Genomic DNA, 18,438 nt, shown 5'->3' with positions numbered 1-18,438 from the left:
GTCTTCATTCCGTATTTGTTTTCTCCATGGATTTTATTTTCTGTTCCAGTGATCTTTTGTCTTTTACTGAACCAATACTACATTGCTTTTACTACTAAAACTTTATAACGTTTATTATAAGAAATCGCACATTATTTTCGTTCTTTTTCAGAAATGTGTTGGCTATTCTTGGACGTTTTCTCTTACACGAGAATTTTATAATTTCTCAAAATCCCTGAGAGTCATATTTGACTCTTGAAACTTCATTGAAATTTCGAGTCTGTAATGAATTTATAAAATCAATTCTTCCCATGCATTAACATAGTTGTCTACTATTTGAATTTTCTCATGTACCCTTCAATAATGTAATATAATTTTCTTCAGAAAGGTCTTGCATGTCTTTTGTTGGATTAATTCCTATACACATATTTTTTTTCTTTCTGATGTGAATAGTTTCTTTATATGGATTTTACAAATAATTATTGCTGGCATATAAGTTTTATGTTGTATATCTATGAGTAGATTTTATATCTAGCCACCTGCTGTGTTGAGTTCTAATAATTTTTAGATTCTCTTGAATTATACATGTAAAAAATCATGCCATCTGTAAAATCTGATAATCTTGAGTTTCCTTTTCCAATTTTTTTTTTTTTTTTTTTGAGACGGAGTCTTGCTCTGTCACCAGACTGGAGTGCAGCGGTGCCATCTCAGCTCACTGCAACATCTGCCTCCTGGGTTCAAGTGATTCTCCTGCCTCAGGCTCCCGAGTAGCTGGGACTACAGGCAAGAGCCACCATGCCCAGCTAATTTTTGCATTTTTAGTAGAGACAGGGTTTCACCATGTTGAGCAGGATGGTCTCGATCTCTTGAACTCGTGATCCACCTGTCTCGGCCTCCCAGAGTGCTGGGATTACAGGCGTGAGCCACCGTGCCTGACCTCCTTTTCCAATTCTTGAAACCATTTTCTTGTCATAGCTTGGGCTATGTATGTCTATGGCTAAAATTCCTTCTCCTTACTTTTGCTTTATTTTTGTTCCTTTTACTAGCTTGCTATATGAAGCTCTTAATTAATTTCTGGACTTTCTTATCTTCTTTTTTGTTTTATTTTTATATGAGACGCTTCATGAATTTGCATGCCATCTTCACACATGGGCCACACTAATCTCTGCATCACTTCAATGTTAGATATGTGCTGCCAAAGTGGGCGCTCCTACTTTCTAATAGAAGTGTCTAAGTAACTTCTAAATGCTGCTGAAACGCATATCCTCATATCCACTCATGTCCTCATGACTGCTTTTTTACTTTAACTCTATGCTGTTTGATATTAGCATTGTTCTAACATCTTTGTTTTAATTAGCATTTGCCTATTATACATATTTTTCATCCTTTTATTTTGAACCTTAGGAGTTTTTTTGTCTTGTATCTTTTTAAATGGCCTATTGCTTGACTTTGTTGATATTAACAATGTAAAATTTTCTGTTTCCTAATAGATGATTTTAACTCATTTTATATTGTGAATTGTTATGTGTTTATCTAAATTTTGCCAATTTATATTGTTTTCAACTTACAGTTCTATGCTTTCTTTTATTTTTTAAATCTTCTTTCCTACCTTCTGCTGCTACATTAGATTTCCTTGTTTCTTTTGTTTTACTTACTGTTTCTCTGGATTTTGTTTTATTCATCCTTATATTTGTAATGTGTACTATTTAATTTTTCTTTAAAAATTAAAGATAATCAGCATCTTCTTCTAAGACTAGATAATAACCTTTACTGACCATCTTCCCTCCGAACTATTCTTTCCACATTCTCCATCTTGTTTATGGCATTCTTTTTAAAAATAAAATAATCGTTGATTTTTCATGATTAACAATTACCTAGACTTAGGAAAATCAGCATTGTTTTTGCTTAACATGATTTGCTCTATCCTACATCTTTTCTCTTTTATTTCTTGCCCAGATACAATCCTTTAGTGGTTCTTTAAATTCCGTATGTGTGTGAAAAATTTTCTAAGGTTTCATATAACTAAAAACAGCTCTACTTCACCCTCAGCCTTAAATGAAAACTTAGCTGAGTATAGAATTGAACATTATTTTTTCTCAGTACTTTGAAGATTTATTCCATTTTCTTGTTTATTATTTATTATTGTTCATAAGAATCTGCTAGTAGTTTGATGGTTCTTCCTACATAAATATATTTTCAAGATTTTCTCTTTGCTTCTATGCTGTGCATTTTCATTATAATGTTTATGGGTGTGAGATTAACTTTTTATGAGTGTAAGATTATCCTGAGCAGGAAAAATGAAGTGAATCTCAGACCCAGAATGGAAACTCTTGAATGTTTCCATTTATTCTGAGCAGGATAAATGAAGTATCTCACACTCATAAACATTCAAGAGTTTCCATTCTATGGACGCAATCTCTCTAAATAGAAAAATTTAACTTTAATTGCTATGAATTTTGCCCATATTTATATCTATATCTACAAACTGTAGTCTCTAATTCCAAAATTACTATGTATATAAAGATTTTCTTTCCATCTTCTCTTGCATTTCTTATCTGCATTGATTAAGTTAACCCCAGATTTTAAAATCTCAGTGGTTTTACCCAATATAATTTTATTTCTTACTTATGAGAAGTCCAAAACAGGAATTCCAGATTGGTGTATGGCCCTTCTCTCAGCAATGTCTTAGGCACTCAAATTCTTCTTATCTAAAGTCTCCACCATCTTCAAATAATGGCTCCTAAGTTTATCATGTTTGTCCTCCATACGTGAACAGAAAGAAAAAAGCTTGAAGATCATGACTAGATGATCTTCCAAGATCATCCGCTGGATGACTTTCATATCACTTCTAACAACAGTAGATTGGCTGGAACTCAATCATATAGCCACACCTAACTACAAGGGAATTTGGGGGAAATAGTCTAACCATGTTGCATTAGTTTTCTATAGCTGTTCTAGCAAATTACCACAAATTTAATGGCTTAAAACAACACAAATTTGTTATCTATCAGTTCCATAGGTTATAAATCTGTCACATTCATCCCACTGGACAACAATCAGGTTGTCAGCTAGACTGCATTCTTTCCGGAGGTTCTGGGAAATATCTGTGTCCTTGCTTTTTCCGCTTCTAGAGGCTGACCACATTCCTTGGTTCATGGCACCCTTCTTCTATCTTCGAAGTGAACAAAAATAAATCAAGTCCTCGCATCACATCATTCTGGCTTTCTTCCTTTGTAACATCTCTTTCTCTTACTCTCTTCTATCTCCCTCTTCCACTCTTAAAAATCTTTGTGATTATATTGGACCTACCCAGATATACCAAGATCACCGCCCTACTTTAAGGTGAGCTGATTAGCAACTTTGATTGCCATGTAACCTAACATATTAAAGGAAGAGCATCCCAGGTTCTTACAAAGCATGACTGTGGCCTTGATTTCTGCTGGTGATCAGGTGTTTAAGACTCAGCCCCTGCAATAAGATATCACATGGGTAGAAACTTCTCATTCATTACCAAGCATATGGGTTCCTTCTTGATATACTTTTCTTGAATATATTACTTCCCTTTTTAGTTTTCAAGTGCAGCTCTACTTTCTAAACTTTAAAAAATACAGTGCTCAAAGTAATCACTTAAAGGAGAGGATGAAATATCAATAGTCAGCGCCCTTTCACTGCTTTGACTCTTTAGCTTCTAGTGTTATTCAAGAACTTCCTGATTTGATCTCTCGCTATTCATCTCTATAGGGCACAAGTGAATTTTGGAACGTGGAAGCCCCTATTGAAGCAGTTAGATGGTAATTGTTTGGTGTAACAAAAAGTATTTTCAAACAAAGGGGAAAAAAAAGAAAGAAAAGGGGAGAGAGGAATAGGTAAAAGAAAGGTAGAGAAGGAAAGAACAAAGCAGCAGAATCACCAGTGAAACAAGACATATGAACAGAAAAATGTCCATAGATTGAGAAACTAGCAATCTACAAAAATATTTTTATTCTCTTAATCGCCAAAATTAAAAGATAGTCTGCATAGATCTTGTAGTCAAAAAAAGTACTGCAATCCATGTGTCAATATCCAGCTGATCACCACATTGCATTCCAGTTGATAACAGGAAATGAAATATGACTCATTTCTATCCTCTTTCCCACAACCTTTCTGCAATAGAGTGTCTATGGCCTCTAAGTTCTACCTGGACAAGCAGAACTCATTCTTGTTTTGATGTGTTTTATTTCAGCACTGTCTCCATCAGGTGTTGGTAAGTTCCTTTGCTTTTCTCAATTGTGCTGACATTTAGCCCCATTTAATCAAGAGAATATCTTCCTCAACTTCCTAGACTTCTTCACTGAAGCACAGCAGCAACTTGAGCTTCACATTTCTCTAATTTCTTTATTCTCCATAACCAGACACCTCAATAATCAGTCAAAAGTACAGAAAGAAAATGCAAGTTTCTAGTGGTTTATAATGATGATATGAAGAGAGCAATTTCCAAACCTGAAGTGTTGAAAAAAAGAGAGTAAATAAAGAAGGATAAAAGCAAGAAGTTAGTAAGAAAAATAAGATGAGAATGAAGATAATAAAGAATGAGAGATAAATTATATTAGCTGTGTCCTCAGAATTTCAAAGCTTTGCATGGCTGGCAGGAAAGGGTAGCCTTCCCTGAGGCATCCCCACGTCAGGCTGGCAGCAATGGAAGAGATGCCTAATTTCCTATCTCCCTGAGCTATGACTGACACTAAGGGTTTGGTGCTCCCAGGGGTTCCTTGTTCTGCTACTTATCCTTACCCGGTACCCTGCAAAAAAGAAAGAAATTGATAGTTTTTGAGCTAGACAACCACATGAATTTTTTGTTGCATTTCTTTTTAAGAAAGCAAAAAGAAAAACTCAACTTTCCAAATTCTAAGTCTCTTTGGTGTGTCACAGAGCTAAGGAACATTTCCTAACTCTGCTGAGCTCTTGTCCTTCATCTTTTCCTTCCCCATCATTGAGCATTTTGTCTGAAATTAATGAGACCTTTGAAGAATGAGAAGTCCACTGATTAAAGAATAAAGAGATGATTAAAATGGCTTAGCTGGCAATCAGAGTTCCAGCAAAACAATAATAGCTTCATTAACTTAGAAATAGGAGGGAAGAAGAGAGAGGTTTGTGAAGAGACCAGGGCCTGGAAGTAGGGGACAAGGAGAAGGTTGTAATTAAAGAAAGTTGGCTGGGCGTGGTGGCTCACGCTGTAATCCCAGCACTTTGGGAGGCCGAGGCAGGCGGATCATGAGGTCAAGAGATCGAAACCATCCTGGCCAACATGGTGAAACCCCGGATCTTCTAAAAATTAGCTGGGCGTGGTGGCACATGCCTGTAGTCCCAGATACTCAGGAGGCTGAGGCAGGAGAATCACTTGAACTGGGGAGGCGAAGGTTGCAGTGAGCCAAGATCACGCCACTGCACTCCAGCCTGGTGCCTGGCAACAGAGCAAGACTCCGTCTCAAAAAAAAAAAAAGAAAGTCATGTTTCTTGACTATTTAGAGATATTACACATGAGGAAAAAATGAAGTTTAAAGATATTATTTAACTTGACCAAAGCTAGAAAAAGAGTAAAACTGGGATTTTAAAAACTGGCCTTTGGACTCCAAGTCCTGAGCTTGTCTAACTACTCCCAGGACATTATTAAATATATTTACTCTTCCAATCCAAAGTATTCTTTGGAAATAAAATGTTTGTTCCAAGGAATTTAGAAAGTCATGCATATGTTAAATATATATTACTTCACTTTTTAAAATGTAATTTGAAAATCTTAAAATGTAAATTAATATAAAATATCAGAATTATTATGTTAATCCAATATTGTGCCATAACCTTATCCCATGAATAAGGCTATTTTGTTGTATATATAACTGCTAACAGGTGCCCTTAGAAAGCTGTCAAGCTCAGTATTTTATTACTTTTATAATTAAAACACATTTTATTTAGTTTTGCTTTGTTTTCATCTAACTCACAGAAAAGGTAAGATATCTTGGGGTTGAAACATGCTAAACGATAAACTCGAAACTTTAATTTCTCCAGCAAAACCTCCAGAGGACCCATGTGAGACAGGTTTGCCATAAAAACCCTCTAAAGGGGAAATCATTTAGAGAGTCGCAACTGCTATGCCTGAGACAATGTAGTATTTCATAGACAGCATAGATTCTAGTCAGGTAAGTCAGAAAATAAGCACATAAACAAATACGATAATTTCCCCTTCTAGATAATTCCTACTATAATTACTAGATTATCATAGTATCATCACTAGACTATCATGGTAAATTCTATGGAGAAAACTAATTAAGATAATATGATAGAGCAAGACCAAGAAGTGAGGGCCTTTAGCTAGGAGACTCAAAGAAATTTCTCTGAGGAGATACTGGAACTGACATGAATGGTGAAAAGGTGGCAGCCACGTGAGGATCTTAGGGAAGAGCATCCCAAGCAGAAAGAACGCCAAGTTCCTGAGAGGGGAAGAAAAGTATTATGCATGCAAGACTGCAGGAAGGCTAGTTGTGAATGACGGTGGAGGAGTTTGAAAGGTGGGAGAGGCCAGATCACAAAAAGTCTTTTAGAATAAAACATGGAGAACAGTTCTGAGCACCACAATAATCCATTGGAAAATTTTAATCAGGGAAGGGATAAAGTCACATTTATGCTTTAAAAAGGCAACGCTAGCTTCTGGTAAAGAATGAAATGAGAGAGAATGACCATCATATTTATTTATAATAGCAACAAGGAGAGAGACACAAAGTCTCATATGTGCTTCAAAGGCCACAGGGGTTTCCACTGGAGAAGACGTTGTTTGGAAACAGCAGCGGGGAGCAAAAATGTCACTTACCTACATTCAGGCACATATGTGGGTGTGGATTTTTTCTAAAAAAAAACAGACATCACAGCCTCAGCAACAGAGTGAGACACTGTCTCTACAAAAAATAAAAATTAGCCAACATGGTGGCATATGCTTGTGGTCCCAGATACTTGGAAGGCTGAGGTGGGAGGATGGCTTGAGCCCAAGAGATCAAGGCTACGGTGAATTGTGACTGCACCGCTGCACTCCAGCCTGGGTAACAGAGTGAGACCCTGTCTCAAAAAAGAAAAAGAAAAAAAAAAGACATCACTAAGAGAGCTGCAAGAGACATGGGTTTTTTTTAAAAAAGTTATCGTTTTTTAATTGACAGAATTATATATATTTATGGTATACAACATAATGTGTTGATATATGTATATATTGTTGAATGATTAAATCAAGCTATTAACATATTCATTTTCTCACATACTTATGTGGTGAGAATACTTAAAATCTACTCTCTTAGCAAATGTCAAGTATAACACATTATTAACTGTAATTACCATGTTTTACAATAGCTCTCCTGAATGTATTCCTCCTATTTAAATGAAACTTTGGAACCCTGGAGCAATATCTGAGATTCAGTATTTGTTTTAAATTTATTTTGAGACAGAATCTCCCTCTGTTGCCAAGGCTGCAGTGCAGGACACAATCTCAGCTCACTGCAACTCCACCTCCCGGGTTTAAGCGATTCTTGTGTCTCAGCCACCCAAATAGCTGGGATTACAGGCGTGCACCACTATGCCCAGCTAATTTTTGTATTTTTAGTAGAGATTTTGCCATCTTACCCAGGCTGGTCTTGGACTCCTGGCCTCAAGTGATCTGCCTTCCCCGGTTTCCCAAAGTGCTGGGATTACAGACATGAGACACCACACCCAGCCTTGAGATACAGTATTTTAAAGGACAGTCAGGCATATTAAAGCAACATGGTGAATAAAACATTTGGAGAATTTAAAGATATAGGAAAATTTGCCGATATTAATTTCAGACAGCATGGTGTGTTTTAGAGAGTAAGGAGAGGTGAAAGGAATATCAGATTAGGAATTATAAAAAGCATTGACGATTATCTTCGGATGGTGAGTAAATTAAATGAGAATATGACACATTCTGGGATTAATCTCAAAGGATGGTGAGTAACTAGTTATGTAGAGTATTTAACTGAAAGATGCATAAGGCCACCAGGAAGCTACTCAACCCTGAAGCTCAAGATGATGTGAGGGCCTACAGAATGGATGAGGCCTCTTGAGAGAGAATTCTCACTGGACTGTGATAACTTTGGAAAGAGCCTCTCAAACCAGGACCACAAAGATCTTGATCCTATTATTTCTTTGAAAATCTTGAACTAGCATAGTGCCCAAGATAGAGGAGGCTATGGTTCGCTACCTCTGTATGCATCAACAGATAAGGACTGCAGTCAGAAACGGTGATATAATAATGTGTGTTGAGCATTATGCTCTAAGCTCTGTTATAAACACTTTTTCTCCATAATAATCCTAGAATGTAGATATTATTATAAATCCTATTTTCAAAATGAATAAACTTAGGCATTAAATTAAAAAAAAAAACAGGCAAAGTAACACAGCTAGTAAGTAGAGGAACCAGGATGCAAACTGAAGTATTCTAGTAGTCGACGGCCCTCTGCACTTAATGAGACCTAATCAAGGGTCCCCTTTCTAAAATGAGTTCAGCGAGAATTATATACTTTATAAACCAATTAACTCAGACCGATGTGGATTTTTGTTGTTATCCCTCAGTGCCAACTTCAGAAACCGTATTTCAGTTTATTTTCTATTTCTCAATTTAGGAAAGAGAAATGAGAGCAAACAGATAATAAGGGAGCACACAGGGAGGCTAAGGAAAGTTTAATCAAGGTTAGGGTCCTCCACCTCCTCAAAGCATGTAGAGGAAAAAGAAAAAAAAAAAAGATTAAGGGCCAAGCACGGTGGCTTACACCTATAATCCCAGCACTTTCGGAGGCAGACGTAGGAGGATCCTTGGGGCCAGGGACTCAAGACCAGCCTGGACAACATAGCAAGACTCTGTCTTTGCAAATAAAATGAAAAGAATTAGTAGGGCAAGGTGGCATGCCTGTACTCCTAGCTACACAGGAGGCTGAGGTGGGAGGATCACTTGAGCCCATAGGGAGAGGTTACAGTGAGCTATGACAGAACCACTGAACTTCAACCTGGGCAACAGAGTGAAACCCTATCCCCCAGAAAAAGTATAAGGTCTTCCAAATTCCCTTAAGAGTTTCAGCCGTTACAAAGGCTGAGAAGAAGAGGTAAAGGGAATCACCTTCTCTGCTCATCAATCCTACATGTCATTCTGGGCCTTGGCCACGCCACCAAAGTACGAGATACCTAAACAATCCATGAGAAAATCACTACAGCTGGCATAGAGGATTTGATATTCCCTGGGGAAGGTATCGTAAGGGATTATTTTTCTGACCTTCTCTTCAAACGGGGATTAACGCTGATGCTTTTAAGGAGTTGATGTGCATTTAGAGACGTAGCTATTTAGCACAACTCACAAGGGAATTGAGCAAGTTCTTGGTTCTTTCAGTACCGTAAACCCTTGTTGTCTAGGGACCTCGCCCTCCTTATCTGCCTCTTTCTAGGCAAGCCCTACTTCTAGAATATCAGCCTTTTTGCTTCTCCCACCAAAACTTATCCTAAGGCTAAAAGGCCCAAGAACACAGGACTTTAGTTTGTGAATTTAGCCTCATTGAATCATACAAGTTGAGCAGAAGAAAGATTATTAAACCCTGTCATAGATTACTTAAATACAGGTCCAAAAGATGGTGAGAATTATCAAACTTTGCGTAGTAATTTAACAACGAATGTAAGACAAATGAGACCAATGCCCAGCCTTTCTCCACTGAACGTAGTGAGCGTTCATTCGATGGTAGCCTGTACCATTTACTACCAAAGTTAGTGTTATTAAAACTTCTACAAGCCTTGCCCTAGAATTTAGATCATTTTACAAGAGAAACATTTTAGACATGAACAAAAAGAACAGAAAAAAATGCTAGGGAGGGAAGATGGTCAGTATGTTAATGGAAAAAAAAATGTTTTAAAGGAATATTCCAGAAAGAAAAGAAAATTGTAAAGAATATAAAGGAAAATGTGCCGAACTTAAAATCAAGAAAACTGGAGGCTAAAACTGCCTTTAATTTTTTGCATACTCAGGCACTGCCCTTCCCTTTCCTGATGTCGGTTTTCTTTTCTTATAAAATTAGAAGTTTTCTAACACTGCCTTTCTTTGGCTCTTGAGGCTATCACATTATGGAAAAAGATTCCAAACTGAAAAGATGAAAGGAACAGGGAGGGAGAAATGGAAAAGACAGGAGAAAGGTGGCGAATGAAACAGAATATCGGAAATACAGTTAACCTGAATATCCCCCTGAAGCTTTCACTCCTGGATAGTGTCTAAGGGGGAAAAGACACGGGACCACCCGCAATGTGGCAACTTTATGGGCCTACCCACAGGGGAGCGGGAAGTCTAGTAACCTGAGGGAGGACATAATTTCTGGGAAGACTCGAGAAATTGATGAATTATTGAAACTATTAACTCTAGACTGACTTGAATCATTGTTGTTGTTCTTTAGGTTTACCTCAAGGATCCATGAGTAAGTTTTTCTTCTTGTTTCAAAATCTAGTGTTGTTGGGCTCCTACACTTGGCAGAGAACTTCTCCCTGCCTTAACTATTGCCTGTTCCCTGAGACGTCAGGGCTTAAGACTCATAATTCTCCACCTTGTCCTTCATTAGCCATCTCAATAGGATCATGTCCACTTTCATCACCTTTCCCTCTCTCTAAGACAATGAGACCCCCTCACCTTGCTTAACCAAATTCTTTCATTCTTTCCTTTGACCCCTTCCTCTCACCCCTTATTTATTCAGAAGTCATTGCTTCTCTCTTCTATATCTTTAAATATTTTCCTTCCTTTAATTGCCTCTCTGTAAGGTGTAAACAGGTTTGATTTTCTTCCATCTCAAACAGATCCTCCCTTGACTATGTGCCTCTCTAATCACAGCCTACCTTCAAGGGAGGAATTATATTGTTCACTCTGACTGTGGGCTTGGGGAAAAGTTATTCCTCACTTCTTACCTAAACTATACATTATTTCTCCATGAATTTATAGTAACATAATAAAACCTACTAAAATTCACTTTCTCTTTTTTTCTTTTTTTTTTTTGAGATGGAGTCTTGCTCTGTCAGCCAGGCTGGAGTACAGTGGCTCGATCTCAGTTCACTGCAACCTTCACCTCCCGGGTTCAAGTGGTTCTCCTGCTTCAGCCTCCTGAGTAGATGGGACTGCAGGTGCCCATCACCATGACCAGCTAATTTTTGTATTTGTGTGTTGTTGTTTTTTTTTTAAGTAGAGATGGGGTTTCACCATATTTGGCCAGGCGGGTCTCAAACTCCTGACCTTGTGATCTGCCCACCTCAGCCTCCCAAAATGCTGGGATTACAGGCGTGAGCCAACGAGCCCGGCCTAAAAATTACTTTCAAAATAAATTTGTTTGTTAATTAAAAAGTATTTTCTTTCTTTTCTTTCTTTCTTTTTTTTTTTTTTTTTTTTTTTTTTTTTTTTGAGATGGAGTTTCACTCTTGTTACCCAGGCTGGAGTGCAATGGCGCGATCTCGGCTCACCGCAACCTCCGCCTCCTGGGTTCGGGCAATTCTCCTGCCTCAGCCTCCCGAGTAGCTGGGATTACAGGCATGTGCCACCATGCCCAGCTAATTTTTTGTATTTTTAGTAGAGACGGGGTTTCACCATGTTGTCCAGGATGGTCTCGATCTGTTGACCTTGTGATCCACCTGCCTCGGCCTCCCAAAGTGCTGGGATTACAGGCTTGAGCCACCGCGCCCGGCCTAAAAAGTATTTTCAACTTATATATAACTATTGCCTAGCAGTTAAGCATGCATACTCTAGAGCCAGACTAACTGGAGTTGTATTCCAGCTCCCTACTTACTCTTTGTTTGAACATAGGCAAGTTATTTAATCTCTCATTAAAATTTCAAGTCAGTTACATAATTAATTTCACCAGTTGAAAATTAATCAAATAAAAGAACAGAGCCCAGTGCGGTGGCTCACACCTGTAATCTCAACAATTTGGGAGGCTGAGGTGGGTGGATCACCTGAGGTCAGGAGTTTGAGACCAGCCTGATCAACATGGAGAAACCCCATCTTTACTAAAAAAAAAGAAATACAAAATCAGCTGGGCGTGGTGGCACATGCTTGTAATCCCAGCTACTCTGGAGGCTGAGGCAGGGGAATCACTTGAACCTGGGAGGCGGAGGTTGCAGTTAGCCCAGATCGCACAATTGCATTCCAGACTGGGCAACAAGGGCAAAACTCTGACTTAAAAAAAAAAAACAGAGACAAGGCCAGGCACAGTGGCTCATGCCTGTAATCACAGCACTTTGGGAGGCCGAGGCAGGAGGATCACCTGAGGTCAGGAGTTTCAGACAAGCCTGGCTAACATGGTGAAACCCTGTCTCTACTTAAAATACAAAATTAGCTGAGTGTGGTGGCATGAGCCTGTAATCCCAGCTACTCGGAGGCTGAGGCAGGAGAATCGCTTGAACCTGGGAGGCGAAGGCTGCAGTGAGCTGGGATGGCACCACTGCACTCTAGCCTGGGTGACAGAATGAGACTCCATCTCAAAAATATAGAACAGAAAAGTGAGGGAAGCTGGGAAAAATGGAAAAGAGAGGAAAATCAAAGAGGTAAAGTTTAAATAAACCTTTTGGAACTGATTTCAACTGATTGTCCAAAAAAAAAAAATGAGCACATTTTCTAAATGAAGAGAAGATTGTGACAGGAATGAGGAGCAGAGAGTGAGGAACTCAACACAAAATCCAAAGCAGATACCCTGGCTGGACAGGGCTTTTCCTGAGCTATGTGCTTTTCCTACAAAATTGTTCATATTGACTATTACATTTATGGTTACATTTAGGGTCATATTTTCTACTAGCAAAGTTGTTTCTTGTTCAAAGATAGAATTAAATATATCTTAAGTGCATCATATTTCATTATTTTTTCTAAAAGGTATCAAAAAATCCATATGCCTCACAATCGGAACAAATTTATTACTCACAGGTTTTAATTAAATGTGATCCAACCAATACCTGTCCTTAAAATAATGAAAAGAAAGGGATCCACTTGTCCTATCCCAACTCAAGCCACAACCCTATGATGCTGACCTCAAGCTGCACTGCTGTTGGAGTATAGATGGTGCTCACTAACTCGTCTCTTCCTATCTGAAAATAGAGGTCCCACATTAGCCAGCACTAGCCCAGTGCCACCTGTAGATGTGTTTTCTTTGGCCAGCACAGCATTATTTTAAATTTCGAATTGAATACTTCTGGGTAGCGCATGGATTTTCACCATCTCTATCCCTTATAACTAGGAGATTCACAATCATGAGAACTGCTGGGCCCCTTCATGACACTGAGTTTGTGATCCCCACAAAGATAATCAGGAATTCTGTCTAGTATGGAAAATGTGGTACTCGCTAAAAGAACTAACTCTGACATTCCCATTAAGAATATCCACAGAGACACTGTCCTTAATCCAAAACATACAATATTCAGTATTTTGGCAGGAGATGTGTGTGTGTGTGTGTGTGTGTGTGTGTGTGTGTGTGTGTGTATTTACCTCAAGGATCCGTAAGTTTTTTTAATTTTGACAGTAAATTTTACAAGCTACTATAGAATGAACTCTCACTATATTCAGTGGAGAAAGGCTGGGCATTAGTCTTAATTGTCTTTCGTTAGTTGTTAACTGACCATGCAAAGTTTGATAATTCTCACCATCTTTTGGAACTGCTTTTAACTAAACTTACTCATGGATCCTTGAGGTAAATATATATATACACACACACACACACACACACACATATATATATATAGAGAGAGAGAGAGAGAGAAAGGAAGTTTTTATTTATCTGCTTCTTTACTCCATAAGACAAGTAAATACCTTTCACTGTCCTGCTTATTTGTCTTCAGCTGGGAAAGGCCACAAAATACTCAGTTCAAGAATTTCCTTTCTTGGCCCAGTATGGTGGCTCACACCTGTAATCCCAGCACTTTGGGAGGCCGAGGCAGGCGAATCACTTGAGGTCAGGAGTGTGAGACCAGCTTGGCCAACATGGCGAAACCCTGTCTCTACTAAAAATACAAAAATTAGCCGGGTATGGTGGCGCATGCCTGTAATCCCAGCTACTCAGGAGGCTGGGGCACAAAAATGACTTGAACCCAGGAGGTGAAGTTTGCAGTGAGCCAAGATTGTGTCACTGCACTCCAGCCTGGGTGACAGAGAGAGATCCTGTATTTAAAAAAAAAAAAAAAATTCCTTTCTCCTCATTATTGCATATTCCTCTGGGTCAGGAATGGAGTATATATATATATATATGACCTGTGTTTCATTTCTGTTCATGCCTTTGCTATGGCAGACATCAGTAATTGATCATGGTTCTCCTTCCTGCTCAGTCCACACGTATCCTAAAATTCTTTTCATCTCCTGATAGTCTTTACCAATTAATCAAAATTAAGTATGCATAATTCAAATATACTTGTTATTCTTAATATAGGTTAATATCATAAATATTAAAATATCTTTAGTATATGAAAGCTATCCTTTTAAAATCATCTCTATTTGGTGGCAAGAGTGCTTTCACCTTCTTGAGAAACTGATAATTCAGTGACTGATAGCCTAAAATACCTCATAGAAAAACTGCCATCTCTCCCCAGATGCTAAGAGTAGATCCTGTCATTTCTGGGGAAAGCTACTTTTTCCCTCCCCAAAACAGCAAAGTCACAGATAAGCAAAAAACAATTATATACAAAGGAAACAAATTATTCAATTATTGTAAGAGAAAAATAACTGCAAAATTTTCAACATCTTAAAATATTATTAGTTATTTATCAAGACAGAAGCAACAGAGATTAAAAGGACCTAATTAAGTACTAAGGTACACAAGAAAATAGGGTTATTTTAAAGATTAAAATAACACAGATTAATAAATAAAAAAATTAAGTGCACATTATAATGCTCTGTTGTCAAGACTCAGAACTTACCAAATGACAGGCAGAAATCAGAGGAAAAATTAAAGCAGAAAAAGGTAAAATAAAGCAGCTTCCTACTTGGCCAAAGTATTTCATTCATTTATAGTTAACTGAATATTTCCACAATATTTCTAATATAACTTTTCAGCTTTCCCTTCTGTTATTACTCCTGATTTTTCACTGCAACTTCACAATATAAGTAAGACAGGGGATACAACTTCTATTTTAGAGATGAGAAAATCAATATTCAAAACATTTAGTGACCTGCTCAAAATCACAGAGCTAGAGAATAGCAAAACTGGGACTCAGGTCTTTAACCTTTGACTGTTTGCACCACACTTGGGGAGGGGGAGGAGGGAATGGGATTGTCTATCTCTGTGCCCTCTGGAGGTCTAAATCTAAGTAACATTATTCTTTTCCATTTTTATTATAGGTAGTATTCGATGTATAAAAGCAACTAAAGAACCTCTGTGTAAGTCTGCCATATTTACCACTCAGTCTATTTTTTACTGACACATAATAATTGTACAAATTGATGGGATACATGTGATACTTTGGTACATGCATAGCATGTATAATGATTTTTTCTTCTACAATGTGCCTGCTACTAGAGGAATGGGGCGGGTGACGGGGAGAAGGCGCATTAAGATGGAGGAAAGGAGAAAAACTTGCAATTTTACTGTTATCTCTTTCTTTTACCAGTGTGAGGAATGTGAGGCTGATTTCAAGATCCTCTAAGTGGCTGATTACTTTTTGCATTTGGCAAAGTGGAAACTCTGATGATACAAACTAGAATAATTAATAAAATGTGAGAAAGATTCTGGGGCCGGGGAAAGTTGTCTATAACTTTTAGAAGGATTTGAGCAGGAAGATAGTAAAAACTAAGAATAAGAAAAGGAACTGATTTTAACAGTCTCCTAAGGAAAAAAGGAAAATGCCTACTATCCTTTTTGCTGCCTTTCCATGTAAATCAAATATGTCGTAAATGCTTGATCTGAAACTCCCTGAGATAAACATCCTTGAGCTGTGCTCTCTCCAAACTCACCATTTTCGTTTGTATTTTAGCCAGAACTGCAGGACCTATTAGAAAGTTCTTCTTCTGCCCTTTAATTTTCATGTGCTTTGCTTTACTGCACTGTTAGACTATGTAAGACATTCATATTCCTAGATTTTTTTATTTCCTTCACAAATTGTCTATTCTTTTCCCCTTTTTTACTCCCTATTCTTATCTTAATAAACTGGGGTGCCTCTGTAAGAAAATGCTATTACCTTTAACTTTTCCAAAATCTTAAGATTCAACAACAAAGGGAAGAGAGATAAGAACAAAAAATGGTCCAGTGAAAGGAAGAAAGATTCCCCTGTGAGAAAACCCAGTAACACTCAAAGAAAGAGGCTTGATGGTGGCCATTCCACTTAACACCCACCAAGAAAACTTCAGTGACATGCAGGGAGTCCCAGCTCACCGACCAAGGGTCCTCAGACTGTCACTGATGTTTGTATGGGATGTATATCCCTTGCTATAAGCAAAGAATAAATCTGAAAGAAGTAGCAAGGTAAAATTTTAAATGAAATTATAGCATACATCTCTGGAAGAAGCACTGGTTGGGAATAGAGAGTAAGGGATATGTGAGAGGACTGATTTAGAAAGGAAAAAAAATGGTAAATGGAAACAAGGACTTTTATTTGATCTGAGATTTTTACCTGCCCTTTATGACCTTGATGCTTAAAGCGGGTCCGAAGACCTGCATCAACATCACCTTGGAGTTTTAGAGATGCAAAATCTCAGCCTATTGGCCACCCCTGACCTACAAAATCAGTCTTTGCATTTTAACAAAATCCCCAGATGATCTGTGTGCATATCAAAGTTTAAGAACCATTGCTCTAGAGAATGTTAATTCTCTGCCCTAGGAAAGGAAATTGAAAGATGAGAGCACTTGGTCCAAGTTTAACCAGCTTTTCCATCCCTGCAGATTCCCCACGCCAAGTGTGACCCTAAAGTCAAAGACAAGAAAGATGAAACTCATCAGGGTTTAATTCACTTCCTAACACATTTCCATCCTTCCTTTTTGGGGATGTTCAGAGCTTGAGCCCCGGAGGCAGGACTAAAAAAATGATTTGAGAATTAAAGCTCACAGTTTATCACACCCTGTGTCTACTCCTCTTGGAGTATTTATACAAATGAAACATTATTAAAATAATCAAGTCAAACTTTGAGAGCAGATACTGGATAGGTATCATAAAAGCACATACTAGGCCAGGCGCAGTGGCTTATACATGTAATCCCAACACTTGGAGAGACCAAGGTGAGAGGATCACTTACAGTCTATGAGGTATAGAGATGTGTGGTGTGGTGTGTGTGTGTGGGTGGGTGTGAATGTGTGTATGTGAGTGTGGGGGTGGGTGTGGTCATAAAGAAGAAGACTGTTACTGCATTATTAACAAGTGTGTGGGTCTACTACCTCAAACTTTTGCCCACTACTCATACCTATAAATGTCTTAAGTCTACCTAGCAGTTTCTATTCCCTCTTATATTAATATATGGCAGGCCAAGTTACTCTGTTGAATAAGGGCCAAAATCACTACAGAGACAGGAATTCCCACTGTCTCCTTCAGAAGATGAGGCTATAGATTCTAGCTAAGCAAGTTTAAACTAGCCAGCTGGAAGACAGGCAATGGCCTGTGTAATCTTTGAGATACAAGCAGGACACCTGCCAGGAAAGGGAAAGGAACCCTGCCTGACTACAAGTGTATCCCTACAGCTCCCGCTGGCAGATCAGATCCCAGCAGTAACGGGGTCCTCCCAGGTGAAGAAGGAAGCATTTATAAACTTCATTTGTTCCTTCATTGAAGTGGAAATTTTGCTCCTGGTGTCTACATTTGTGATGTTTTCCCAGAAAGAGTTTTAATGCAAACAGTACTTTCTCATTAATTCTATTTTGTTTTTCCCATATTTTAGCTGGAGCTATTGGACCTATAAGTGGTTCCTTTTCTGTTTCCTCTGACGTTCTTTGGCCTTCTGCGAGATATGGGGTCCTCTCCACATCCTAACTGTTGCCATTTCCACCCCTGCAGGATTTCTCACTCATACTTCTTAATTGTATTCAAACCTTCTGACACCTTCTGATGCCCAAGACATCAGACACAATGTCCTGAATTGTCACTGAGTTTAGGACAAGGGAAAGTCAAATAATTCATACTTAAAATTTTATTTTTATTATTTATATTTATTATTTTTTAATTACTTACATTTCTCATTTAAGATGGATGCTGAACGATTTAATCTGGTTGGAGGGTTGTGGGGCTGCCAGGCTAAGATTATCCACAGTCCCACAGTAGTTCTTATCCCTCTGGTTGAATTGCTTCATAGTTTCTTTAGAAACAATACTGGTAAAATGAAAATTCTGTCAATGTCAAACCACACTTTCCTCCCTTTTGTATTTCAGTGCAATTCACAGCCCCTATTCCTGAGTATCAAGTTTGTTTTTCCACTCTGGTCCCTTGTAGATCAGATGTCTGATCTACAAGATCCTGGGG

At 38.2% G+C, this 18,438-nt stretch overlaps 1 protein-coding gene and 1 long non-coding RNA gene across 3 annotated transcripts in view; one reads left to right on the top strand and one right to left on the bottom strand.

Moving 5' to 3' along the window:
* The first annotated feature begins 4,111 nt into the window (after positions 1 to 4,111).
* The window catches only part of TSBP1 (testis expressed basic protein 1), a 51,611-nt gene continuing 37,284 nt past the window's right edge, over positions 4,112 to 18,438 (top strand). The window contains 3 exon segments of the mRNA XM_054254668.2: positions 4,112 to 4,222; positions 10,437 to 10,457; positions 15,338 to 15,376. Coding sequence (XP_054110643.2) covers positions 4,186 to 4,222; positions 10,437 to 10,457; positions 15,338 to 15,376 — 97 coding nt within the window. The 5' untranslated portion in view covers positions 4,112 to 4,185.
* The window catches only part of LOC144582107 (uncharacterized), a 133,681-nt gene continuing 122,063 nt past the window's right edge, over positions 6,821 to 18,438 (bottom strand). Inside the window, exon 6 of one of the 2 annotated variants that reach the window (XR_013534024.1) lies at positions 6,821 to 7,066. This is a non-coding gene — a long non-coding RNA (uncharacterized LOC144582107). The remainder of the gene's footprint in view (positions 7,067 to 18,438) is intronic. The other variant, XR_013534023.1, reaches the window with a different exon arrangement.

Source organism: Callithrix jacchus, chromosome 4 (genome assembly GCF_049354715.1).
Source record: "Callithrix jacchus isolate 240 chromosome 4, calJac240_pri, whole genome shotgun sequence".
Classification (NCBI taxonomy): Eukaryota; Metazoa; Chordata; class Mammalia; order Primates; family Cebidae; genus Callithrix; species Callithrix jacchus.
This window is presented reverse-complemented; position numbering and strand designations above follow the sequence as displayed.